Raw genomic sequence first — 24353 nt, 5'->3', positions numbered from 1 at the left:
TTTATTCCCGAATAAAAGTTTTTTAATTCCCCGACCATGCCCAGATTGCCCACACCAGGTCAAATAAAGAAGGTAAAAGATTTTTTGAGAACAAAGTACAGCACTGGGTTACAACAGGCCTTCCCCCTCCCTTTGACGTCGTGCTGACGCGTAGTAGTTTTTCTCGTATAAAACCAACTGAAATCCACGCGCTCGGCTCCACGCTGCTGTGACTGGAGCAGAGCGTGGACTACACTAATTGACCTGACCTCTTTTGGTTTTAACCTTTAAATAAAACATCGTCACCAGCCAATGAGCGTCTTCTACATCAGGACAGCATGGTTTTTGGCCTAGACAGAGATATCTAAAATCGCATATATTTAACATTACTCCGCATCCGGGTGAACGTCATCTTGAGCAGCGTGGTTTTCACGTGGGCATTTCGGCGAAAAGGAGAAAACATACGCATTACGCACCTCTGGGCAGCCACTTCGGTTCAAAAACTTTAAAGCGATAGATATTCGCTGAGATTCGTTTTTGCTTTTAGAAGAACTAGTAACACTCAGCCATGTCGGAGAAAAGTGCATCTCTAGTATTGGAGGACGGGACAGCATTTAAAGGCCGTCTGTTCGGTGCCGTATCCTCAGTGTCTGGTGAAGTTGGTAAGTGAAATCAAAGGAAATGTACTGGAAATATGTGTCCCGTCAGCCCTATTTTCTTGCCACTGCTATAATACACTTCTTCCTCCTGTCCTCTTACCGGCCGGAATGTGATTCATAAATAAGATGAGAAGGAAGTAAGTTACACGTGTCTGATTTCGCGCTTAACGTTTAAAGTGAACACTCCTCAGTAGCTACTTCATAGGGCACGCTAGCGCCACATCCCAGAAATGGTTTCTGGTTCAGTGGTAAATCGTTAGACAAAAGTTCGTGATCTTTTGTCTTGCCATATTATTTTTTATGTCTACAGTAAGAATTCTGTAGTCACCATTAATTCAAATAAAATATTTTTTCAATAGAAAAGCTATATTGTTTAAAAAGCACCTCCAGTTTAGATAAGGGTCAGGGCTCAACTGGCCCCATTACAAAAATGTTTTACGTTTTATTTGATTTTTAGCAACACTTTTTGTATGTGATTTTAAAAAGTAAAGGAACAAAGAAAGAACAAGTAGGTGCTGGAGGTGTGTCCAAAAGTTTGGCCTGTATAATTTTTTTTGCTTTGAAGGCCAAGACCAATTAAATGCAAACACGTTTGCAGGTCAGAGCAGAGGTCTGACTTGTTCTTGCTCATGGATTTTTGCGGTATTACTGATAACCTGCCCCCAACCAGTAGTCATACTAGGATAGTCATGATGTTAGAATTTCATAACCTGTCAAATTCCACTGTTCTTGATACAATTACATAGCACCACATTAATTGATATTCTAGTAGCCCTCATTCGGGTCATGGGGTCTATATGACCCCAATCGACTCTTTAATAATAATAAAAAAAGGTTCCCTTCATCTCAGTGGAATAAGATTTTGTGACTTTTCATACATTATCTATCTATACACGCACAAAAACTGGGGTTGATTCGGTTGTTCTGAAGGTATGTAAAAAAAAAAAATGATTACACTTCTGGTCTTCAGGGCCAATATGACCCCACATTAAAATGAATTGCAAATGTGAAAAAAACTAAATATATTTTTTTCATGTGTCAAAAAAAAAAAAAAACTGCCATAAATCTGAAAATTTACACACAGAAATGAAGGCCTAGTATTAGAGCATAAATGCAATGCATCATAAAAAAAATAATATTTCATATGCAAGCTAATGGTGTAGTTGAGAAATTGTGTGGTATATGGATACAAAAGTACTTTATATCTCCAAAAACACAGCATTAATGAATAGATGAAAGATAAACAAAAATATATGTATTATTTGTATGATTAAAAATGTATATTTTTTGTACAATTACTCAATCAATTGTTGGGATTATATAGACCCCAAAGCCCAGTAGTGTAAAAAGGAAACGAAGACTATTTGAAGGTTAAGGCCTCTTAAAAAGTCAAAACAATGCTATGTTATATATATATATATATACACACACACACACACACACACGCATATATACATTGATGTCCCTTTTGATATCCCTATGTCATACATTGTGTATCCTCAGTTTTCCAGACAGGAATGGTGGGTTACCCAGAGGCTCTCACAGATCCCTCTTACAAGTCTCAAATACTTACTCTGACGTACCCGTTGATTGGCAATTATGGTGTTCCTGAAGATGAGGATGGAGAGTTTGGACTGAGCAAGGTTTTTTTACTCCCTTGTATCCACATAGTCTTCTTAATAGTACATAATTCTTCTAAAACAGATTATTATAATACTACTGGTATGGTTTGTTCTAAATATTCCTTTTTTTGTGGTCTAGTGGTTTGAATCTTCCAGAATCCATGCCGCTGCTCTCATTGTTGGGGAGGTGTCTAAGAATCCCAGTCACTGGAGCTCCGCCAAGTCTCTGGATAAGTGGCTGCAAGAGCAAGGCATCCCTGGACTCGAAGGTCAGTCAGTGCAGGCATCCTTGCTTTGCTTTTTACTTATACAAAGTAAAGCAAGTAATTTGGTTTAGATTTTAGCATTAATCTGATACAAATCTTCCTGTAAAATTAGGGGTTGACACTCGAAGCTTGACCAAAAAGATCAGAGAAAAGGGAACCATGTTGGGGAAACTTGTGGTGGAAGGAACTTCAGACCACAACATTCCGTTTGACAATCCGGACACCCGCAACCTTGTTAAGGAAGTTTCCATGAAAGTAGGTGGCTAGCTTTGATAATGTTTTCTTTTCAGATCAATCTTAATGTGTTTTTATTTTGTTTAAAGACATTTTATTTCTTGTGTTTATGCTAACAGGAACCAAAAGTTTTTAATCCAGAGGGAACAGTGAGAATCACTGCCATAGACTGTGGCATAAAATACAACCAGATCCGTTGCTTGTGCCAGAGAGGTGCCCGGGTCACCGTTGTCCCCTGGGATCATCATCTGGACTGCAATGGTGAGCCATGGTGCTGTTCTCCACATTGATATGTTGAAATACAATTTAACATGATTATTGTTGGGCGATATGATCAAAGTCTTAAACCATTATATGAGTAATGTTATATATCAGTAAAATGACCAATAGTCAACTTATGCTACTAATGTAGCGAAGTACAAGATCCTTGTTACAGAAGACAAGTAAACAGTCAGAAATACAATAAAAACAAAGAAACTAATACAGAAACTGAATAAATTAATCAAATGGAATATAAGTCTTCAAAGTCTTCACTAAATACATTAAATATAGATCTTTGTTAAAGTTTTAAAAGTTATTCATTCAAGACCAATGAGTGATTTTATCTTTGCCTTTTGTTGTTTGATTAACATTGAGACAGACTGAAGCAGTAATATTAGGCTGTTGTCACTTTAAGTGTGAATCCATGGATACTGTTACACATGCAGTTTCTTTCTCAACTGTTTACATTTACTTAAGACATAACTGACTGTTTTCGAGGATATTTACTAAAACGACATTTTGGTATGTATGCTATTTGACCATTTAGGTGGCTTCATGTGCTTTTCATGAAACAGTTTAATATCAGTAACGTTCCGAAGTTGAACAACTGTATACTGCTTTTTACTATTCTATTTATACTATTTTTACGCACAGCTGAATGTGGCAGCAGCATAATAATCACTTTACCTCGATTACCTTTTTCATAATTGTTGGACGGCAAAATAAAAATCAATTGTGATTACTTGCACAGCCCTAGGAAAGATGTGTTTTGTTATATACATTTTAACGATAGTGTCGTCTGCTATTTTAGGAGAATGAAAATGTTATCACTTTGGTATTGCTTCTGTTTATCTCTAGACTTTGATGGGTTGTTCATCAGCAATGGCCCTGGCAATCCAGAGTACTGTAAGGAGACGGTAGAGAACGTACGGAAGGTGGTATGTGTGGAGAGTCCCAAACCTGTCTTTGGGATTTGTCTGGGCCATCAGCTGCTATCTTTGGTCATTGGTGCAAAAACGTATAAAATGAAGTAAGCAATCCATTCATCTTTTTTCACTTTCCGCTATTAATGCACGTTTCTTATTAAAGGGATAGTTCACTCAACTAAAATTCTGTTATTTACTCACTTGTATCATTCCAAACCTGCATGCATTGTTATTCTTTGGAACAATATTTTGAAGAACATTGGAAACCAAACAACATTGGAGCCCATTTGACTTTCCATTGTATGGACAAAAAAAAATCTTCATGTTCCACTGATGAAAGAAAGTCATGCAGTTTTGTAATGACATGAGTGTGAATAATGGCTAAAAAATGTAATGTTATCTCATTAATAGACATTTTATCCTTGCATGTATTAAAGTAATATAATTATTTAAGTGCATTTTAATGCCGTTTTAACACTTCCATCTACAGGGAAATTTTATAAAAAAGATTTTTAGAAAATTATTCTTTTAAAAGTATAATGCTCTTATGTTCAAACTTATTGTAGTTCACCAAAGATGGTTATAGAAAAAAATATAGGATTTTTGCAGTTTAACTGAACCAGACAGCATCACGCTATGGTCAGTGGATTGTAGTGTTTGCAGAGGAACAAAAGACTGGTTCTTTGGCCTTTTCCATGCCATTCCAATTTTCATGAAAAACCAACATGGTGTGAAATCTAGTTTATGCTGAGCTCAGCCGTCTAGACGGGGGCCACTGCGTTACTCCTGGGATAAGCGTCATTGTTTTTCTAAGAGTCCTGGGATAGTTGTTTTGTTTGCATGTGCTCAAGGCTGTGATGCCAGTCTCGGGCATTCTTTCATGCCCTTTTCCAAAAGCGGATTGTCAGCAGGCTCATTCAGAGGTGGTTTATGTCTGTCAAGTAATGCAGCTTCTTATTGTGAATCTTAAAAGCTACAACTTCGTTCATGGTCCCTATGTATTTAAGGTATGGTAATCGTGGCCATAACCAGCCCTGCATCCATAAAGGAACAAATCGCTGTTTCATCACGTCTCAGAATCATGGGTTTGCTGTGGATCCCCAAACTCTCCCAGAAGACTGGGATGTGCTCTTCACCAACGCCAATGACCAAACCAGTGAGGGAATTGTTCATAACCACAAACCACTCTTCAGGTTTGCGTTCATTTCTCATTTGTGTGCATTGTTTGTTTATATTTACATTACCCATTTTACTGTATTCATGTATAAAGGTGATATATTTATATCTATTCTTGATATAATTTTCAGTGTCCAGTTCCATCCTGAACACATGGCGGGTCCCACAGACCTTATTAGTCTCTTTGATGTGTTTCTGGATGCAGTCAAAGATGCAAAAGATGGCAAAGCTGGAAAATCAGGTGATCTGTTATGATGTATGCCTGTAAAGCTATCATGATTATTGTAGGATTGTTTGCACACTTGTTTGATACTTCTGCAAATGTTCCTATAGTAGTTATAGGAACATTTGCAGAAGTGACAAATTACTGCAGAAGTGACAAATTACTCTAACTAATATTTTATACAGTTAAGCAAAGGCTAACAGAGCACCTCACTTACCCTGGATCTCCTGACCCGGAAGCGTTTGTTCGGCCTCGTAAAGTTCTGGTTCTTGGTTCAGGAGGGCTTTCCATTGGACAGGCTGGAGAGTTTGACTATTCTGGGTCTCAAGTGAGTATTAAACAAAAAAAAAAACCTTGAGACTGTGTGGATTGCAAATTAAGGAGTGCATCTCACAAGCCAGCTGTTTATTATTGTTTTCTCAGTTTCCTTCATTAATTTGAAACTTGCTTTTTTTTTTTCAGGCTATAAAAGCTCTAAAAGAGGAAAACATCCAAACCATTCTTATAAACCCAAACATTGCCACAGTACAAACCTCAAAGGGCCTGGCAGACAAAGTCTACTTCCTCCCGATCACACCAGAATATGTCACGCAGGTAGGAGAGAGCTGTCCATCCCTGATTAACTCTCTAGGCATTCTTTTCATGACAGATTTTGAAAACTGAAATGATGCTTTTAACACAAAGTTTAGGTTTGACTTAAGAGCTTAAAAAATGAGCTCAACCCTCCATCCTTCTACCCCTCAAATAGGTGATAAAGAACGAGCGTCCAGATGGAGTGTTGCTCACATTCGGAGGTCAGACGGCCTTGAACTGTGGTGTGGAGCTCACCAAGCAAGGAGTGCTGGAACAATACAAAGTGCGTGTGCTTGGAACCCAAGTAGCCTCCATAGAGATGACCGAAGACAGGAAGGTCTTTGTGGAGAAGATGGAGGAAATCAATGAGCATGTTGCCCCCAGTGAAGCGGCCATGTCTGTTGAACAGGTTAGCTCATTAATCTAGTGTACTTTAGGGAATCTCATAATGTTTTTATACTCTAGGACTTCTAGTTATGATGATTCATTTGCTAGAGACCATCTTCCTAAAATACAAAGCCTTTTTTATAAAAAATATAACGAAACATGAAAAATATTTTCATGTATTACCATGTGTTGCCATGTATTTTCATGTGTTGCCAATACTAAATAATTTGCTTTTATTTGTCTTTTTACTAAGGCACTAAGTATATATATATATATATATATATATATATATATATATTTTTTTTTTCTTTTTATATATATATATATATATATATATATATATATATATATGAAGAGTTCAGATGCAAAAGCCTCTAAATGCCATTTGAAAAATTTTCTTCTTTAATGATGATTTTTATCAAGCTTGTATATTTAAGTTCAGTGATTTCACTTAAATGGGAATGATAATTACCTATTAATTGTTATTTAAGTGAAATTACTGAACTTAAATATACAAGTTTGATAAAAATCATCATTAAAGAAGAAAATTTCAAGTGGCATTTAGAGGTTTTTGCATCTGAACTCTTCATATATATATATATATATATATATATATATATTCTTTATTAAGTTGTTTTAAATGTTTATATACACTCATACATATACTGTGTTTGTATATACATGTGTGTCTTCCAATTATTATTATTTTTTTAAGAAAATTTTCATTTGACAATAAATTTTAAATAGATAATTATATTATATCCATATTGTGCTTTTAGTAGTATTAAAATGGTTAGTAAAATTTTCTCAATGCATGCTTATCTAACTTTTTTTTGTGTGTTTCCGACAGGCAGTGGCTGCTGCTGAAAGACTCTCCTATCCTGTTCTGGTCCGTTCTGCGTTTGCCCTGGGTGGACTGGGTTCAGGCTTTGCCAATAACAGAGATGAAATGATCACGTTAGTTACCCAGGCCTTTGCTCACACATCACAAGTCCTGGTTGACAAATCGCTTAAAGGCTGGAAGGAAATTGAGTATGAAGTGGTGCGGGACGCCTATGACAATTGTGTTACGGTACGAAGCTCCTAGAGCTGTGGTTTCCCTTTTATTCTGACATTTAGACTTTTACTTGAATCCAAAATGATTTACAATGCCTTCACATTTTACCAGTATATATGGTCCCTTGTTTTCTTTTCTAAATTGATATCTTTTCATTTAGGTATGTAACATGGAGAATGTCGATCCTCTAGGAATTCACACCGGGGAGTCAATAGTGGTGGCTCCTAGTCAGACACTGAACGACTATGAATATAATATGCTGAGAAACACGGCCATCAAAGTTGTTCGCCACTTGGGCATTGTGGGAGAGTGCAACATTCAGTATGCCCTAAATCCTGAATCCGAGCAGGTAATTCAGTCACTTACAAGTTACATCATCCAGGAATAATGGATTTTAGGAAGTTGTGGTCAACCCATAATCTCATGCTTGTCTTGGCAGTACTACATCATTGAAGTCAACGCTCGTCTCTCACGAAGCTCTGCATTGGCCAGTAAGGCCACCGGTTACCCTCTGGCCTACGTGGCCGCTAAACTCGGCTTGGGAATCCCTCTGCCTGTGCTCAAGTGAGTTCTTTCCTTAAAATGAGCTATTAAACTAAATGTAATTGTACATTTGAGTATTGTTATTTTTAAAGTTGCTTAAAAGTGACTGTTTTCCAGGAATTCGGTGACTAATTCCACTACAGCAAACTTTGAGCCTAGTCTGGATTACTGTGTAGTGAAGGTTCCTCGTTGGGATTTGAGCAAGTTCTCTAGAGTCAGCACTACAATTGGCAGTTCCATGAAGAGCGTTGGTGAGCATCATACATGGAAATAAATGGCAGCTGAGATCTGTTTATTATAATTCTCAATATAGCGTTATTGTTAACTAAAACTATTAAAATTAGTTTTGTTCATTTCAATAAAGCTGTAAAGAACTTTTTTTCTAATACATAAATTAGAACTGTTGCCCAAGTGCTAAAATGACAAATAATTATAAATATGACAACAGCACATAATACAACTAAAATTAGATTGAAAACTGTAACAAAAATATTATAAAAAAATAAATATATAGTAAATATAAAAAATAATATATAAAAATATATATAGATATAAAATATATATATATATATATATATATATATATATATATATATATATAAGTAAAAAAATACTAATATTAAATATTAATAAATACTAATATTTTATAAATTCTCAAATAAATTTTTTTTCAAGATTGGTTGGGGTTACCAATTTTGCCATATTTTTTTTAACCAATGTTTTTTATTTTTTATTTATAAGAACATTGATTTATTTTTTTATATAAGCTTGGCCTGTTATATTAGCATACTATTCAAAGCCTTATTGTTCATTTGGTGTTAAACCTTAGGTTTTTTGTTATTGTAAGAGGGACTTCTTAAAATCTTTGCATTTTAAAGGCCATTTATCTTTTTTTTAACGCATGTGTGCATTTTTAAATGGTGTAGTTTGAATCCTTTAAAAGTTTTAATTGACAAAATGGTATGTTGTGAGCTCATTCAGCACTCTCTTCCATCTTAGGAGAAGTGATGGCCAGCGGCCGCAGCTTTGAAGAGGCCTTCCAGAAAGCTTTGAGAATGGTGGATGAGAACTGCGTTGGGTTCGATCACACAATCAAACCAGTGTCTGAAGAGGTTTGTACTGAAGATACAGATCCTCCATCTCACTCCCATGTCTGAAATAATGATGCATGAAAACAAAACGCTCTCTGAAATATTGTATTTTGTATCTCAGGAGTTGCAGACACCCACAGACAAGCGCATCTTTGTTCTGGCAGCTGCGCTGCGTGCCGGCTACACAGTTGAACGGCTTTATGAGCTGACCAAGATAGACCACTGGTTTCTGCATAAAATGAAGAACATTGCAGACCACGAGAAGCTTCTGGAGATGTATAATCAGGATGAGAGCGCAATGCCACCTGAGGTCATGAGGAAAGCCAAGCAGCTGGGCTTCTCGGACAAACAGATTGCCCAAGCTGTGCAAAGGTACCTAGGAAAAGTGCTCATGCAATATCTCACAGATGTAAATGCTTTTCGTTTGCAAAATCAAACCGTTTCAAGACTTGTTTGTACCAGAAATTTGTACCTCTTTCCCCCCACTGCAGCACTGAGCTGGCTGTGAGGAAGATGAGGCAAGACTGGAAGATTCTTCCGGTGGTCAAACAGATTGACACAGTGGCTGCCGAGTGGCCCGCCCACACCAACTATCTGTACCTGACCTACAACGGCTCAGAAAGCGACGTGGTCTTCGAGCAGCCCCATGTCATGGTGATCGGCTCTGGGGTTTACCGCATCGGAAGCAGCGTGGAGTTTGATTGGTGCGCTGTTGGGTGTATTATGGAGCTGAGGAAGGTGAATCCCACCTCTATTAAGCATAAAATGTGCCTTTATGTGGCTTGAATTAAAGCGGGAAATATAAAATCATAAATTTGTCAAATTTCAGTGTGTTTGTGAACTAATCTATTTCACAGATGGGATACAAAACAATTATGGTGAACTACAACCCAGAAACTGTCAGCACAGATTATGATATGTGCGACAGACTGTATTTTGATGAGATCTCCTTTGAGGTAAGTGATTTATGTGGATCTTGTTTAGCTGAAATATATACTTTAAATCTCCTTAGAATTAGGGATGCACAATATATTGTTTCCCTATCATTTAACTGCTGATATTAGAGATTTTACTTTGGAATCTTAATTTTCCTTATTCATTTAGATCCATTTTCAGTCATATTTTAAATTAATGCAATCTTTTGCAAATCTCAAATTGATAATCCTTCTGTTATACTGTACTTTATAATGTGTGTAAAGTAGCATTTGTGAATGATTAGTGCTGTTTTAGGATCATTAAGATTGTGCTTTTAATCACAGGTGGTGATGGACATATATGAGATGGAGAACCCAGAGGGAGTTATTCTGTCCATGGGTGGACAGCTGCCCAACAACATCGCCATGTCCCTCCATAGACAGCAGTGCAGGATCCTGGGCACCTCACCGGAGTTCATTGACTCTGCAGAGAACCGCTTCAAATTCTCCAGGATGCTGGACACAATAGGAATCAGCCAGCCCCGATGGAAAGAGCTTTCAGATATTGAGGTATGTTATAAAAAGAATACATTCAACTTCAAGGAAGTTCTTTTGTAATTGCTTGTAACTTCAAATGTCCCCTTGACATTCCTTTTGTAGTCTGCTGTAGGTTTCTGCAAGACAGTGGGTTACCCGTGTTTGGTGAGGCCGTCATATGTTCTCAGCGGCGCTGCTATGAACGTTGCGTACTCTGATAGTGAACTGGAAATGTTCCTGACCAATGCTGTTGCCGTGTCAAAGGAACACCCTGTCGTTATCTCCAAATTCATCCAGGAAGCCAAGGTTAGTCAACACAAAGAGGGAGATGTTTTATAGACTTTTTGAGGCACTTTCAGTTCTCTGGAAAATTTGGGAGAGGCAGGAGTTAATTACTGGGTTATACAGTCATTTGGTGCAAAATGAAACATTGCCTGTTTGAACAGGTTTTTCACCACTGCCATCACCGGAGCTGTAAATCTTGTACAATAACTGTATTCCATGCCAAAAGTCTCTTTACTTTTCTAGTTGCTCAATTTGGGAATGGAAGTGAAAGATTGTACTTCTCATATGACTGTGTAATTAGGAATTCACGCAATATCGATACCATACTGTTTTTAACAGTGGATATTAATTTTGAGTCTAATGTTGTAATGCCCAAATTCACTTTTTTGCTTTTAAAATTATACTTTTTTTTTTAGACCAACTAGTATAGAATTTGAATATCAGCCATTTATCGGTTATCAACCAAAAAAATAAAAATAATTGGCCATAATTTTAATATCTATGCATCCTAAGAGTAGTGTTATTCTACTATTATTTGCATACCACGATAGTATTTATTCATAATTCAATTATCTTTTATTTTTATATCTTCAGTTTATTCTAATTTTGGTTTCAGTCATTTTTTGATGTATTTCTATTTAGCATTTATTATAGCATTTTATTAATTGTAGTACTTGTTTTGTTAATTTTATTTTATTTCCACTTTTTCAATAAATTACTGTTTGTGTTTAAATAAATATTTACTGTACAAAAATATATAATTTTAGTTAACAATAACAACACAGATCCTTAGTTGTAAGCTTTGAATTAGCTTGGCTTTCTGTAGTACTCTAGTGGTTTTGCCGTGTAAGCTGTTGTGTGGAAAGCTTTATGCACTAAATTTTGTGATGATTTATAACCATCAGGAAATAGATGTGGATGCCGTGGCCTGTGATGGAGTGGTTATTGCCATAGCTGTGTCTGAGCATGTGGAGAACGCAGGGGTGCATTCTGGAGATGCCACACTGGTGACTCCCCCTCAGGACATCAACCAGAAAACCATGGAGCGCATTAAGATGATCGTTCATGCTATCGGCCTGGAGCTTCAGGTCACCGGCCCCTTCAACCTGCAGCTCATTGCCAAGGTAATTAATTGTAATTTATTTATTTTGAATAGCTAGGAAGAGTAAGTTTCAAAATCTTTGCTGCTGAATCTAAATGGCATGTTTGTCAACAGGATGATCAGCTGAAGGTGATAGAATGCAATGTGCGAGTTTCACGCTCCTTTCCTTTTGTATCCAAAACACTTGGTGTCGATCTTGTTGCCCTTGCAACAAGAGTCATTTTGGGAGAGGAAGTTGAGGCTGTTGGGCTCATGAAAGGGACTGGCATTGTGGGAGTTAAGGTAATGAGCTTCACAATGTCTGTTGACTCTTGGTGTCTGGGATAGTTCAGTTCCAAGTATTCCCTTCAAAAACAGTGTTTTCGAAGATCTACATAAGCTTAATCTGTGTGTGGCCCTCAGGTTCCTCAGTTCTCCTTCTCACGGCTGGCTGGAGCAGATGTGGTTTTAGGTGTTGAAATGACCAGCACTGGAGAAGTGGCCTGCTTTGGGGAGAACCGATATGAGGCCTATCTAAAAGCCATGCTCAGCACCGGCTTCAAAATCCCTAAAAAGAATATTCTCCTCTCTATTGGTAGTTACAAGGTAATGAGTTACTTGACCGCATATGTTGATTCACTTGAGTTTGGTTGCATATAAGTCCACTTTTTGTCTTTCCCTCTCTACCTTTCCTGTCGTTTCCTTCCGCGTCGTTCACTTGCATGTATGCACTTTCAGTGCCCACTTCTCGCGGAACGCTTTGAATTGGTTTTTAAATTGAACCTCTTGGAATCGGCTATGGAGCTGATTTATTTTTAGTTTGTTTTGTTTTCCTTACAAGGTTGTTTTTTTGCACCATTATATTGGCCTGTATGCTTGTGTTATTTTTTTTAATTCTTGCCAACAACCCAATCGTGTTGCAATGTGGTCCGTGCATCTGCCTGAAGTGTACATATTGAGTAGACTCACTCACTTGATCAAAATTGAGGGGTCATGGGTCTAAATAATCTGTCCAAATTAACTTTCCTCACCTACTTGGAAGTTGAATGCACTTAAAAATGGTGGTTAAGGATTCACCCGAGGGGAAGGGCTTGGGGAAGTTTTGAGTTCATGTCTAAAACTGGAGTTAAACGAAGCCATGATACCCTAGAGTTATTCTCTCTAATAAATTTTCATAATCTATTTCACATTACTGAAAGCTGTGGTTTGTATTATTATTATGCTATGGCAAGCATCACTATTAAGGCAAATTTATACTTCTGCGTTGAACCTACACCATAGCTATGTCGTAGGCTGTGTAGTACGCGTAGCCTGACCTGCACCTGTAATGTTACAACTCTCTCTCATGTTGATCCAAACCTGTATTGTATTATTATAATATAGAGTTTTCAGTGTCAGTTACCAGACAGTTGATGTAGCCATTGATAATGGAAGTCAATGGTTATTTAAATTAAAATATGTTCTTTTGTGTTCAAAAGAAGAAATGCATTTAGGTTTGGAAGAACTAAGGGTGAGTAAGTAATGACAGAATTAAACTTTTTGGGGGTACCATCCCTTTAAAGGGTTAGTTCACCCAAAAATGAAAATTAAGTCATTAATTACTCACCCCCATGCTGTTCCAGCCCCGTAAGACCTTCGTTCATCTTCGGAACACAAATAAAGATATTTTTGATTGAATCTGAGAGCTGGATCAGTCCTAGATAGACTGCCTAAGGGACTGGCTCTTGACGGCCAATAAAGTCATTAAAGAAAAGGTTTAAATATTCCATGTGTCTACAGCGGCTCAATTATAAGTTTATCAAGCGACGAGACTACTTTTTGTGCGAAAAAAACATAAATAACGACTTTATTCCACTATTCCATTACTTCCTTATGGGCGCATGCGCGAGAACTGAGACGAGGACGTTCTCATTCGTCTACTTCTTGTTACCGGCTGCTCACCGCTTAGGAGTTTTACCGCCACCTACCGTATAAAATGATGATCCATATATAAGGCGCTCCGGATTATAAGGAACACTGTCGTTTTTTGAGAAGATTAAAGGCTTTTAAGTGCACCTTATAGTGCGGAAAATACGCTAATTGAAAAGCGCATGTACAGCGCGCATCTTCCTCTGCTTGTAAACAGAAAGTTTTGCGCTTCCAGCTATATCAGCACATCATCTTATACGGTAGGTGGCGGTAAAACTCCTAAGCGGTGAGCAGCCGGTAACAAGAAGTAGACGAATGAGAACGTCCTCGTCTCAGTTCTCGCGCATGCGCCCATAAGGAAGTCATGGAATAGTGGAATAAAGTCGTTATTTATGTTTTTTTCGCACAAAAAGTAGTCTCGTCGCTTGATAAACTTATAATTGAGCCGCTGTAGGCACATGGATTATTTAAACCTTTTCTTTAATGACTTTATGGGCCGTCAAGGCAGTCTATCTAGGACTGATCCAGCTCTCAGATTCAATCAAAAATATCTTTATTTGTGTTCCGAAGATGAACGAAGGTCTTACGGGGTTGGAACAGCATGGGGGTGAGTAATTAATGACTTAATTTTCATTTTTGGGTGAACTAACCCTTTAAGCAGTTGGGCTTCAAACAAATCACATAGCGATGCTCTAGCAACCTCCCAGATCACCTTAGCAACTGTATTTTTAAAACCACTTTAGCAACTACATAGCAACAACCAGGAAAGCTGGATTATAGTGGTGCATGTTTTGCATATTCACTCTCATTTTCATTAGAGAATAATGGAAAAAAATTATTTATTTTGAATTCTTTCAGAATAAAAGCGAGCTTCTGCCCACAGTCCAGACTTTGGAGAGTTTGGGTTATAACTTGTATGCCAGTGTAGGCACCGCTGACTATTACACCGAACATGGAATTAAGGTACCGTGGAATAACACAACACACCATTACTTAAAATGTCTAGTGCTTAACTTTTTAAAGTGTTTGAGCTGGCAAAATGTTGCTACTAGCCTATTACATTTGTTTGTCTGTCTCTGATCAGGTGATGGCAGTGGACTGGCCATTTGAAGAGAGTGACTGCAATAATAAGGACAAACAGAGGAACATCATGGACTATTTAGAGGAGAACCATTTTGACTTGGTCATTAATCTGTCTATGAGGAACTCTGGTGGAAGACGCTTGTCGTCCTTTGTGACCAAAGGTTACCGCACTCGTCGAATGGCCATCGACTACTCTGTACCACTCATCACTGACATCAAATGCACCAAGCTGTTTGTTCAGGTGAGCAGTGACACTCATACTGCTGACGACCCCACAGAATTAAACGTTTTATTTGCTTTGAAGTCAACTACATGCTGTCGTATCCCTAATAATTGAAATATATGTGGGGTTGGCAGGCACTGGGGCAAATTGGTCGGGCTCCTCATGTAAAGACTCATGTAGACAGCATGACTTCACAGAAACTCATCCGTTTACCTGGTGAGTATGGCTGTGTCTTTTCAGATGTTATTGTTTTAATTTGTCAAAACGAATAAATTAAGATGGCTAATTGTGATGGTTGATGCCATTCTTACTTCTATGTTGAAAGGTTTGATCGATGTCCATGTGCATCTGCGGGAGCCTGGTGCCACCCATAAAGAGGACTTCTCTTCTGGCACAGCTGCCGCCCTGGCTGGAGGAGTCACCATGGTGTGCGCCATGCCCAACACTAACCCTGCGATCATTGACCCCAGCACCTTGACTGTTGCACAGAAGGTAACGTCAACAAATTACAGATTTGGTTGGTTATTAACATGAAAACAAATGGGGAAGTTGTTTATGGACTATTTTTCTGTCTTGAATACGTCAAGCTTGCCAAGGCTGGTTGCCGCTGTGATTATGCTCTTTTCGTGGGGGCGTCTTCTGACAACGCTACTCTACTTCCGTCCATTGCAAGCTCTACTGCTGGTCTGAAGATGTACTTGAATGACACATACTCCACTTTAAAAATGGACAATGTTTCTCTGTGGATGGAGGTAAGAAGACCTGAGGAGGCTGAGGAAACATGTTTGACAACAGTTTCATTTTAATTTAATATATTTTTATTTTCAATACATGTAGTTTTTATTTTAAAATGTAAATAATTTTGTTTTAAACTGTGAATTTTGTATTTTAAATAAAGTAAAAGCATACATTTAAGTTTAAATTGAATTTATTTTAAATACGCCTTTGCCTTTGAATATTTCATTTATTTTATTTTTGGTGATGCAATTTATGTCACATCTTAAGTATCATTTCCTTTGCATGCAGCACTTTGAAAAGTGGCCAAAGCACTTGCCCATTGTGGCACATGCTGAGAAGCAGACAGTGGCGGCAATCTTGATGGTAGCGCAGCTGTATCAGAGACCTGTTCATATTTGCCATGTTGCCAAGAAAGAAGAGGTAAGAATCCTTGTTATTTGTGGTGGTCTGACAACTGCATTGCATTTTTACCTTCATAGTCAAGTCTTCATCCGGTTTCTTTTACATGTTCCTGTGATTTTGTAGCCAACTAAAATCATACGTTGTTCGTCAGATTCTGATCATTCGAGCTGCTAAACAAAAGGGTCTCCTGGTGACGTGTGAAGTGGCACCTCACCATCTCTTCCTGTGTGAAGATAATGTGCCTGCCATTGGGAACGGAAGAGCACAGGTGCGGCCCATGTTGGGTACACGTGAAGACATGGAGGCGTTGTGGGAAAATATAGACATCATTGACTGTTTCGCAACAGACCACGGTAATAATAGGATCAGATTTCACTGCTGTGCCTCACATCTAAAGGCAAATATCAGTACACTTTCAAATACACTAACCTGAGACCAAAAATGTTTTTAAAATTTTGTTTTTTAAAATTTAAAAGTGTTTTAAAAATTTTGAAAATCAGCTTGAACATTTAAAGTTACATCTAGACCCTGTTCTTTCCCTAGTGTTCTATATCTTTTATAATTGATTAGACAGACGGACCTTCCTGTGGTTGATCAAAAAAACAAAACGCACTGACTTTCAAGCTATCCCCAGTCCTACAAGCTGGCACAGTCCTAGACAATAGTCTATTATAATAGGCTTTATTTTTGAGTTCAAACTACACCTTCAGATCCCTTTTCAAACTATCCTGACATTGAAACTAACTTGACTTAAAAATGTTAAACTGAGTACATTAGTTTTTTTTAAAGCGTAAAATACCTAATTATTTTTCTACATATGGGCTAATTAAACCCTTTTGTTGTCAGGCATACTTGTATAATACCATTTAAAAGTTTAGGGTTTGTAAGATTTATTTTATTTTTTTTAATGAAAAAAGTATTATGCTCCCCAATTTTACATTTATTTAAAAAACAAACAAAAAACAGTAACTTTGAGATTAATATTTACAATGACTTTTCTTATGAATTTTGAAAACGGTTGTGCTGCTTAATGTTTTTGTGAAAACAGTGATACATTTTTTTTTCAGGATTCTTTGAGGAAAGGAAAGTGCAGAAAAACAGAATTTATTCAAAATACAAATATTTTTTAATTATTTAAGTCTTTTTGATCAATTTAATGCAACATTGCTGTTAACATTTTTTTTACTTTTTTTGCTCCCTAAGTTGAATGGTCGTGCACATCCATTTACGATGGCCACGTCATAAATTGTTCTTGGAAGCTTATATTAACTATGTATATATTTTTGCAGCCCCTCATTCAGTAGAGGAGAAGAACTCTGAGAAACCACCTCCAGGTTACCCGGGTCTGGAGACCATGCTTCCTCTGCTGCTCACGGCTGTCAGTGAGGGTCGCCTTACCATTGATGACATCATCAAGAGGCTCTACGAAAACCCCAGGAGAATATTCTCTCTTCCTGCTCAAGAAGACACTTACGTAGAGGTATTTCAGAGTTACAAAGCTCAGATAGTAAATTGCTGCCTGAAAACTCAATGTTTTTGATATTCAAAGTGATGCTTGAATTTTCCAGGTGGACTTGGAGCAAGAGTGGACTATTCCGAAGCACATGCAATTCACCAAGTCAAAGTGGACACCATTTGAGGGCATGAAAGTGAAGGGAAAGGTCATGAGGGTGGTGCTCAGAGGAGAGTTGGCCTATATTGATGGACAGGTAAAGAGATAATGGTTGTATATTTGAGGTCAGTAAGATATAGATGCGTTTAAACCTAATTTTGTAGTTGAATGAAATCTCTTATGTTTTTCGAGACTACGTATGTTTATTTGATTCATATTGTGAAATATTATTACTATTCAAAAGCACATGCTCATCAATTTCTAGGTTTAATCATTCCTTCCTCTTTCTCTTAAGGTGTTTGTACCTCCAGGTTATGGTCAGGATGTGAAGTCATGGTCAACAGCCCCGCCTGGAACAACCGATGTGACAAAGGATGCTCTCAAGGTAACATTCAATAAATGTTCCCTGAAAAACACCCTGAACATGCATTGTTCACTGTTCAGCTCTTGCTTTTTATTGTGTACTGGCTAACAAATAAACATGCTTGTTCATTACAGCGTGTGATTGAGGCAATAACTCCTGAGCGCCTCCGTCAGGCAGCACCTGTTGATGTGGTCCGTAGCCGTGCCCCGAGCCCACGCCGCTCAGCTGGGGATGGACGCTTCATTCTCCCTCCTCGGATCCACCACGCATCTGATCCTGGTCTGCCACCAGGTACTATGGGTCTGCTGTGTATTCACTCTGAGATTGTGCGTGAGTTTGTGGGAGCTTGTTCAGCTGAACCATAAGCTAATCTAAAACAACATTTCAAGCAAGACATGTTTTTGATATGCAGGTTTTAAAAGATCTACCATACATCGCCAAAGGGCATTGGGTAACGTCCATGTGATGTGTATAGCTTCATCTAATCAATATGTCTCATGATTCTGCAACTGTCTGAATTCATTCATCTGTTTTTTCCATATTCCTTATTTTCATTAATTCAAGGTAATTCGATGCATGCAAAATACTGTAAAAGCCAGATTTTTTTTAGTTATTAATTTGGTGATTTTTACATTTAACACATTGCATATTGTACTGGGATAAGGCAGATATTTAAAAATGTGTTAGAAATGAAATTTTAGTGACCAACATGACCATGGTTTTGTTAATGTGCTGGAAAGGTTCAAAACTTACTGATGTTGAAGTCTTATATCGAAAAACAAATAAAATTAGCATCACTATGCACTTTGTTTGCATGCATGTATTTATAATAATAACAACAACAAAGACCGGGTTTCAAATTAACTAATAATATTAACATGTTATCTAAAAAGCAATTTCAGTTTTCCAGCTTTAAAAAAAAAAACTTTTTTTTTTGGAAAACTAAAAATAAACATTTTACCTAGTATATTGGCAATTTTATATGAAAAATGTAGTTATTATTGTACAGTTACTAATCGATTTCTTCATACTTTGTGCCTCAATGTAGAGCTGAAGAGGTGGTGTCATTTATACCGTGATGTTTAAATTAAAAAGTGATGTTTAGAGCTTTGTCATCCTTACCTTCTGTTTTCTCTCCCAATCTTTATTTGTTCTATTTGGCATATTTTAGCCTTTACAAAAGCTTAATCAAAACAAGACGTGATGGTCCGTTTATCTGTTGCATGCGGTTCCTTGTGATTCAGGTTGATCTCAATGAGCTTATCTGCAGTGTCTTGTTTATTGGTGTAAAGTGAGATTGACTGCTACACACAGCAGTGAAATATTGTATGCTGATTGTGACGTTCTTTGTCTTCCATTACCAGAATTGGCTCCTTCAGCAGAGCCATACGCACACCCTCCTCCCCTGGCCAGGATCCTGTCACCTCAAGCTGGGCAGCAGCAGATCCTGCCCCACCCCCAGACCTCCCCGCTGCTGCACCCGTTGGTGGGCCAGCACATCCTGTCCGTGCGCCAGTTCAGCAAGGAACAGGTGACATCATGTTGTCCAGTTCTGAAATATTGCTTTTGTGCATGTAAAAATTGTATTTACAGTGCCTCATCAATCTGTCTTGGGCTTTCAGATGTCCCACTTGTTCAATGTGGCACATACTCTTCGTCTCATGGTGCAGAAAGAGCGACCCTTGGATATTTTGAAGGTACACGTGACTATTAATAAAAAAAAATTGCCACTTCTTTTTATTTTAAAATATCAAGTGATGTATGTTAAAACAAAAATAATGTCGTAAATTTGTGAGTCTGAATCAGGTTCTTTTCTATGAATGTCAAAAAGATTCAAATCGGCTCATGATTTGTTAATTTGTGTTAGCTTGTTCAGGAGAAGTGTGTTCACAGGGTTGTAAATGTAACAAAAATTGTTTGTTTATATTTATTTTAAGCATTTAGTAATTTATTTGTAATAAACACTTTAAGTAGGCTATTTAAAAAGTGTTAGGACTATTTGTATGTTTTTAAAATGTATGCGTGATGTTACAAAAGATTTCTATTTCAGATAAATGGTATTTTGAAATCAACATATTAGAATGATTTCTGAAGGATCATGTGACTAAAGACTGGAGTAATAGATGCTAAATTTCAATGGTAATTAGTTTTGCCATCACATGAATGGATTAAAATAGAAAACATTACTGTTTTTAATGGAATTTTGATCAAATAAATGCAGTCTTTGTGAGCATTAAAAAGAGAACATTTCAACACAACCTACTTTTTTTGTGTGTGTGTTTGAAGTAGGATCAGTTATTTGCTTCAAGGTGGGTGGTGGGTCTCATACTAAAATGATTGTTAATAGAATCATTAAGGAACACAGTAGAATGAGCAGATTGGACCTTGATTCAACCTGTCCTGTAGACCACATTTATCTTTTAATTTTTGATGGTGTAATTCGGTCCAATAGCAGAGTAGATGTCACTGGAGGATTTGTAGTTTATTACAGCCCATCTTGAACATTACATAAACCTCCCCCAGCAGGAGTATTTAACTGCTCAAGTCAGCAGAAGTCTGGAGTCAGGATTGTGTTCAATCTGGCAGTGACGTGTCACAGTTTGAAGTAGATCTCTTCCTTTAGAAATGGGCATCTGTGGCCTTTGGAAACACAACCTTTTGCAGAAGGAGATGAAATGAACAAAAATGGAATAAGTTCTTGTAAACTCTTCATTTAATTCTGTTCTTCTCCTCTTCTCCCAGGGTAAAGTCATGGCCTCCATGTTCTACGAGGTGAGCACTCGCACTAGTAGTTCGTTCGCAGCAGCCATGCAGCGTCTGGGAGGTTCAGTGGTCCATTTCAGCGAGTCCACATCCTCCACACAGAAGGGCGAGTCTCTGGCCGACTCTGTTCACTCCATGAGCTGCTATGCTGATGTCATTGTTCTGCGCCACCCCATACCTGGAGCTGTAGAAGTGAGCCACACATTAATGATTTAAAGGAGTAGTTCACTTTTAAAAAACCTTTTGCTGATAATTTACTCACCTCCATGTCATCCAAGATGTCCATGTCATTCTTTCTTCAGTCGAAAAGAAATTAAGGTTTTTGGATAAACATTCCAGGATTTTCTCCATATAATGCACTTTACTGGTAACCAAACGGTTCAAGGTAAAAAAAAAACAGTTTCAGTGCAAACTGATCAAAGGGCTTTAAATGATTCCAGACGATGAATAACGGTCTTATCAAGCGAAATGAACAAATCTTATTCATCAAAATGAACAAATCTTTTTTCGTATCATTTGGTTCGTTCAATGAACGAATTGACGCGGAAAAAGATTCGTTCATTTATACAATAATTATATACCGTTGAATTTTTGTGGAAACAGGGATTTTTTTTTTTACAGGATTCTTTGCTTCAAAAAACAGCATTTATTTGCAATGGAAATCTTATGTAACATTATTAATGTCTTTACTGTTACTTTTGAGGAATTTAACGCATCTTCTATGAGTAGAAATATACATTTGTAAAAAAAAAACAAAAAAAAAAACGCAGGCTTGTAAATGATAGCGAACTTTTGATAAATAAACTTTTGAAAGTTTTGAGACATGACATCTAAATGGACAATTTTCTTCATAAATATTTCTTGGTGGTTTGTGCAGAATTCCTCAGTGCGTGTTTTTCTAAAAGTATTATTATTATATTTCATCATGAAAACTAAATTATTTGTGTCTTTGTTAAAAAATGAATTTATTTGTGCTTCTGGTTCGTAGAGTGCATCAAGGCATTGTCGGCGGCCGGTGATCAACGCTGGTGATGGAGTCGGAGAACATCCCACTCAGGCCCTTCTGGATATCTTTACGATCCGAGAGGAGCTGGGAACAGTCAATGGCATGACTGTGAGTTAACATGGGAAATATTCTGTCTTTAACTTATTAGCTCATTAGCTTGCAATTTCCACTTGGAGATGAAGTGTGTTATTTCTGTTGCACTAGCATCATCAAACTGAGAATCCCTTCTCAAAGTTTAGCCAATGTTGCTGTGTTCTGGACAAGATGCTCAGTTTTTATAATGACTAACTTTTTTTTTTTTTCTTAAATCTCAGATTACCATGGTTGGTGATCTGAAACATGGCCGCACTGTGCATTCTCTGGCTAGACTTCTCACTCAATACAGGATCAATTTGCGCTACGTGGCCCCCAAAAACCTCACCATGCCCGCCGAGATCATTGACTTTGTAGCCTCTAAAGGCATTAAACAGGTGCGTCCCAATCAAAAATATGAATTCAGGAGTGGACCGTTACTTGGGGGCTTAATATTTGCATGGCCGCATTTCCCTTAAATGTGTCTGTCACAGGAGGAGTTTAACAGCATTGAAGAGGCTCTGCCAGAGACTGACGTCCTGTACATGACGAGAATACAGAAAGAGCGATTCGCCTCTGAAGAAGAGTACAAATTGGTGGGAGACTTTTCTGATGAGAACATTTCATAATTTATTTCAAAAACATCATGAAGTTTTTATAAAAAGATTTACTTTTTCTGACAGTGTTTCGGGCAGTTCATTCTAACCCCACATATCATGACGGGAGCCAAAAGGAAGATGGTAGTCATGCATCCTCTTCCCAGAGTCAATGAGATCAGGTTTGCTATTCTCAGTTCAAAGCATCTGGTTAAAATCTAATTTTCAGGAGGAGTGTCAAAGCAAGAATACAAAGTTTTGTTTGTAGTCTCTTGTAATCCCATATTTTGTTTTCAGTGCGGAGGTGGACACGGATCCTCGAGCTGCTTATTTTCGGCAGGTGGAGAACGGGATGTATATTCGGATGGCACTTCTGGCTACTGTGCTGGGTCGATGAAAGGACCATCATGGTTTAGGCTTGGACATTTGGATGAAGGGAAACATTTTGTTGGCAACGTACGGATTCTATGGCTATTGTTTATTCTGTGTACCCCCTGTACCCTCCATTAGGTATAATTTTTTAGGAGAAGTACCCAGATGTGTTGTTCCTTTCAGTATTGACACTAAAATTGAATTTTCTTATACTGACTATTTGATATAAATTAGTGCAACCACAGTGGAGTGTGTGTGGTTAAGCTAGTTCCATCCTGAATATCTGAGATCTGAGATCATTGCATTAATGTAGCACTCTAGAACAGCAGGCTGATCAGTTTCATTTCAGTATTAGAAAAAATCTTGCAAACATAGAAACAATTTAACTACTACATCTTACTGTCATAATTGTTCATTCTGTACTTTTTGTTGTCCCTTTACAACAGTACAGACATCATGCTCATTTTAACATTCCATTTGATGAACAGACATTTGTTATTCAATCCACTTGGTGCAAATAGTTAAATATACAGTATTGTAGGAATATTATTTTTCATTAAGGTGCAAAACTTTTGTAATTTGTATTTTTAGAAAATAAAAAAAGATTGCAATCTCGGATCTTTCTCTGTTCTTTAATGTCATTCCACTGCAACATCAGTCAGCCTGCCCTGCCCTATAAGCACACAATATATAAATAAAGTACAAATAAAAGGAGACAATATCACCATAAAGCACCTGAACATTTGCTAGACTGAACTTGTATTGGGTGTTTTCTACACTGACAACTTCACCAAAGCATTTATAATCAAAATTGTCAAAATCAAGGAAAAATTCCAAGTACGCATCAAAAATGACATCTGTTGAATTTCTATAAATTTACATCTTAAATAAAATTCACATTGAAATGGACAATCTCACCCCAAAAAATCGAACATTTACATGGTGCTTTCATTACTGGTTTTTAAATGGACTACACAATCATGATTTGATTATTGTTATTTAAAATGCGTGTAAATAAACCAACCCCCGCTAAACGATCTACAAATTTACATCGTAGCTAAACAACGCTTCTTCTGACTTTTATTTTGAAGACTAAAATAAACTACATAAACCCTTGTTTTGTCACATGATTTTGAGTCTTAAATTCAACTTTGCCTTATGTGTGGTGTGTTTAACCGTTAGACGGGTTCTGGTTTAACCTGAGAAGTATTTTTGCTTTGACTGATAAAAAAAAGCTATATTAATCCGCTTCACCTGATACTATCAAAGTCAAAGCATCGATTACGTCCAACGGCATTCTACGGTTTAAATCCATAGAACGAGAGTCGACTCCGCTAAAGAATCGAATCACAGATCGTGCCCTTGTGCGCGATTCCCATTTCAAGGGATCCAAACATGCT

The 24353-nt window shown here is 37.4% G+C and overlaps 1 protein-coding gene across 2 annotated transcripts; it reads left to right on the top strand.

Annotated features, from left to right (window-relative positions):
• The first annotated feature begins 190 nt into the window (after positions 1-190).
• cad (carbamoyl-phosphate synthetase 2, aspartate transcarbamylase, and dihydroorotase) lies at positions 191-23571 on the top strand. Of its 2 annotated transcripts, XM_039692670.2 has the most exons (44): positions 191-641; positions 2142-2281; positions 2400-2529; positions 2639-2781; positions 2880-3021; positions 3880-4051; positions 4955-5140; positions 5255-5364; positions 5532-5674; positions 5809-5940; positions 6095-6328; positions 7157-7378; positions 7524-7712; positions 7803-7927; positions 8024-8157; positions 8906-9018; positions 9119-9369; positions 9489-9735; positions 9855-9953; positions 10257-10481; positions 10572-10754; positions 11639-11857; positions 11950-12117; positions 12238-12420; positions 14581-14685; positions 14807-15046; positions 15163-15244; positions 15354-15520; positions 15616-15780; positions 16055-16186; positions 16320-16521; positions 17458-17648; positions 17737-17877; positions 18076-18165; positions 18279-18435; positions 18557-18595; positions 19509-19675; positions 19767-19841; positions 20887-21099; positions 21896-22021; positions 22228-22383; positions 22480-22581; positions 22669-22763; positions 22879-23571. In XM_039692670.2, exons 1-44 carry the CDS (start codon positions 548-550, stop codon positions 22976-22978), a joined length of 6729 nt encoding a protein of 2242 aa, XP_039548604.2. In that variant the 5' UTR covers positions 191-547; the 3' UTR covers positions 22979-23571. The 2 variants fall into 2 exon arrangements, with proteins under 2 accessions (XP_039548604.2, XP_039548606.2); XM_039692672.2 differs by lacking the exon at positions 18557-18595.
• Positions 23572-24353: the final 782 nt, after the last annotated feature.

Source organism: Pimephales promelas, chromosome 13 (assembly GCF_988280905.1).
Source record: "Pimephales promelas chromosome 13, fPimPro1.hap1.1, whole genome shotgun sequence".
NCBI lineage: Eukaryota > Metazoa > Chordata > Actinopteri > Cypriniformes > Leuciscidae > Pimephales > Pimephales promelas.
The sequence above is the reverse complement of the archived record's forward strand: the minus strand, read 5'-3'. Positions and strand labels throughout refer to the sequence as shown.

What these genes read in the sequence shown, in the direction of transcription:
- cad (XM_039692670.2), top strand. Translation starts at nt 548, where the DNA reads ATGTCGGAGAAAAGTGCATCTCTAGTATTGGAGGACGGGACAGCATTT. An exon ending in TTGATGAGATCTCCTTTGAG is followed by an intron (nt 9,954 to 10,256) that starts GTAAGTGATTTA and finishes TTTTAATCACAG; the next exon opens with GTGGTGATGGACATATATGA. An exon ending in GCCAGTTCAGCAAGGAACAG is followed by an intron (nt 19,676 to 19,766) that starts GTGACATCATGT and finishes TTGGGCTTTCAG; the next exon opens with ATGTCCCACTTGTTCAATGT.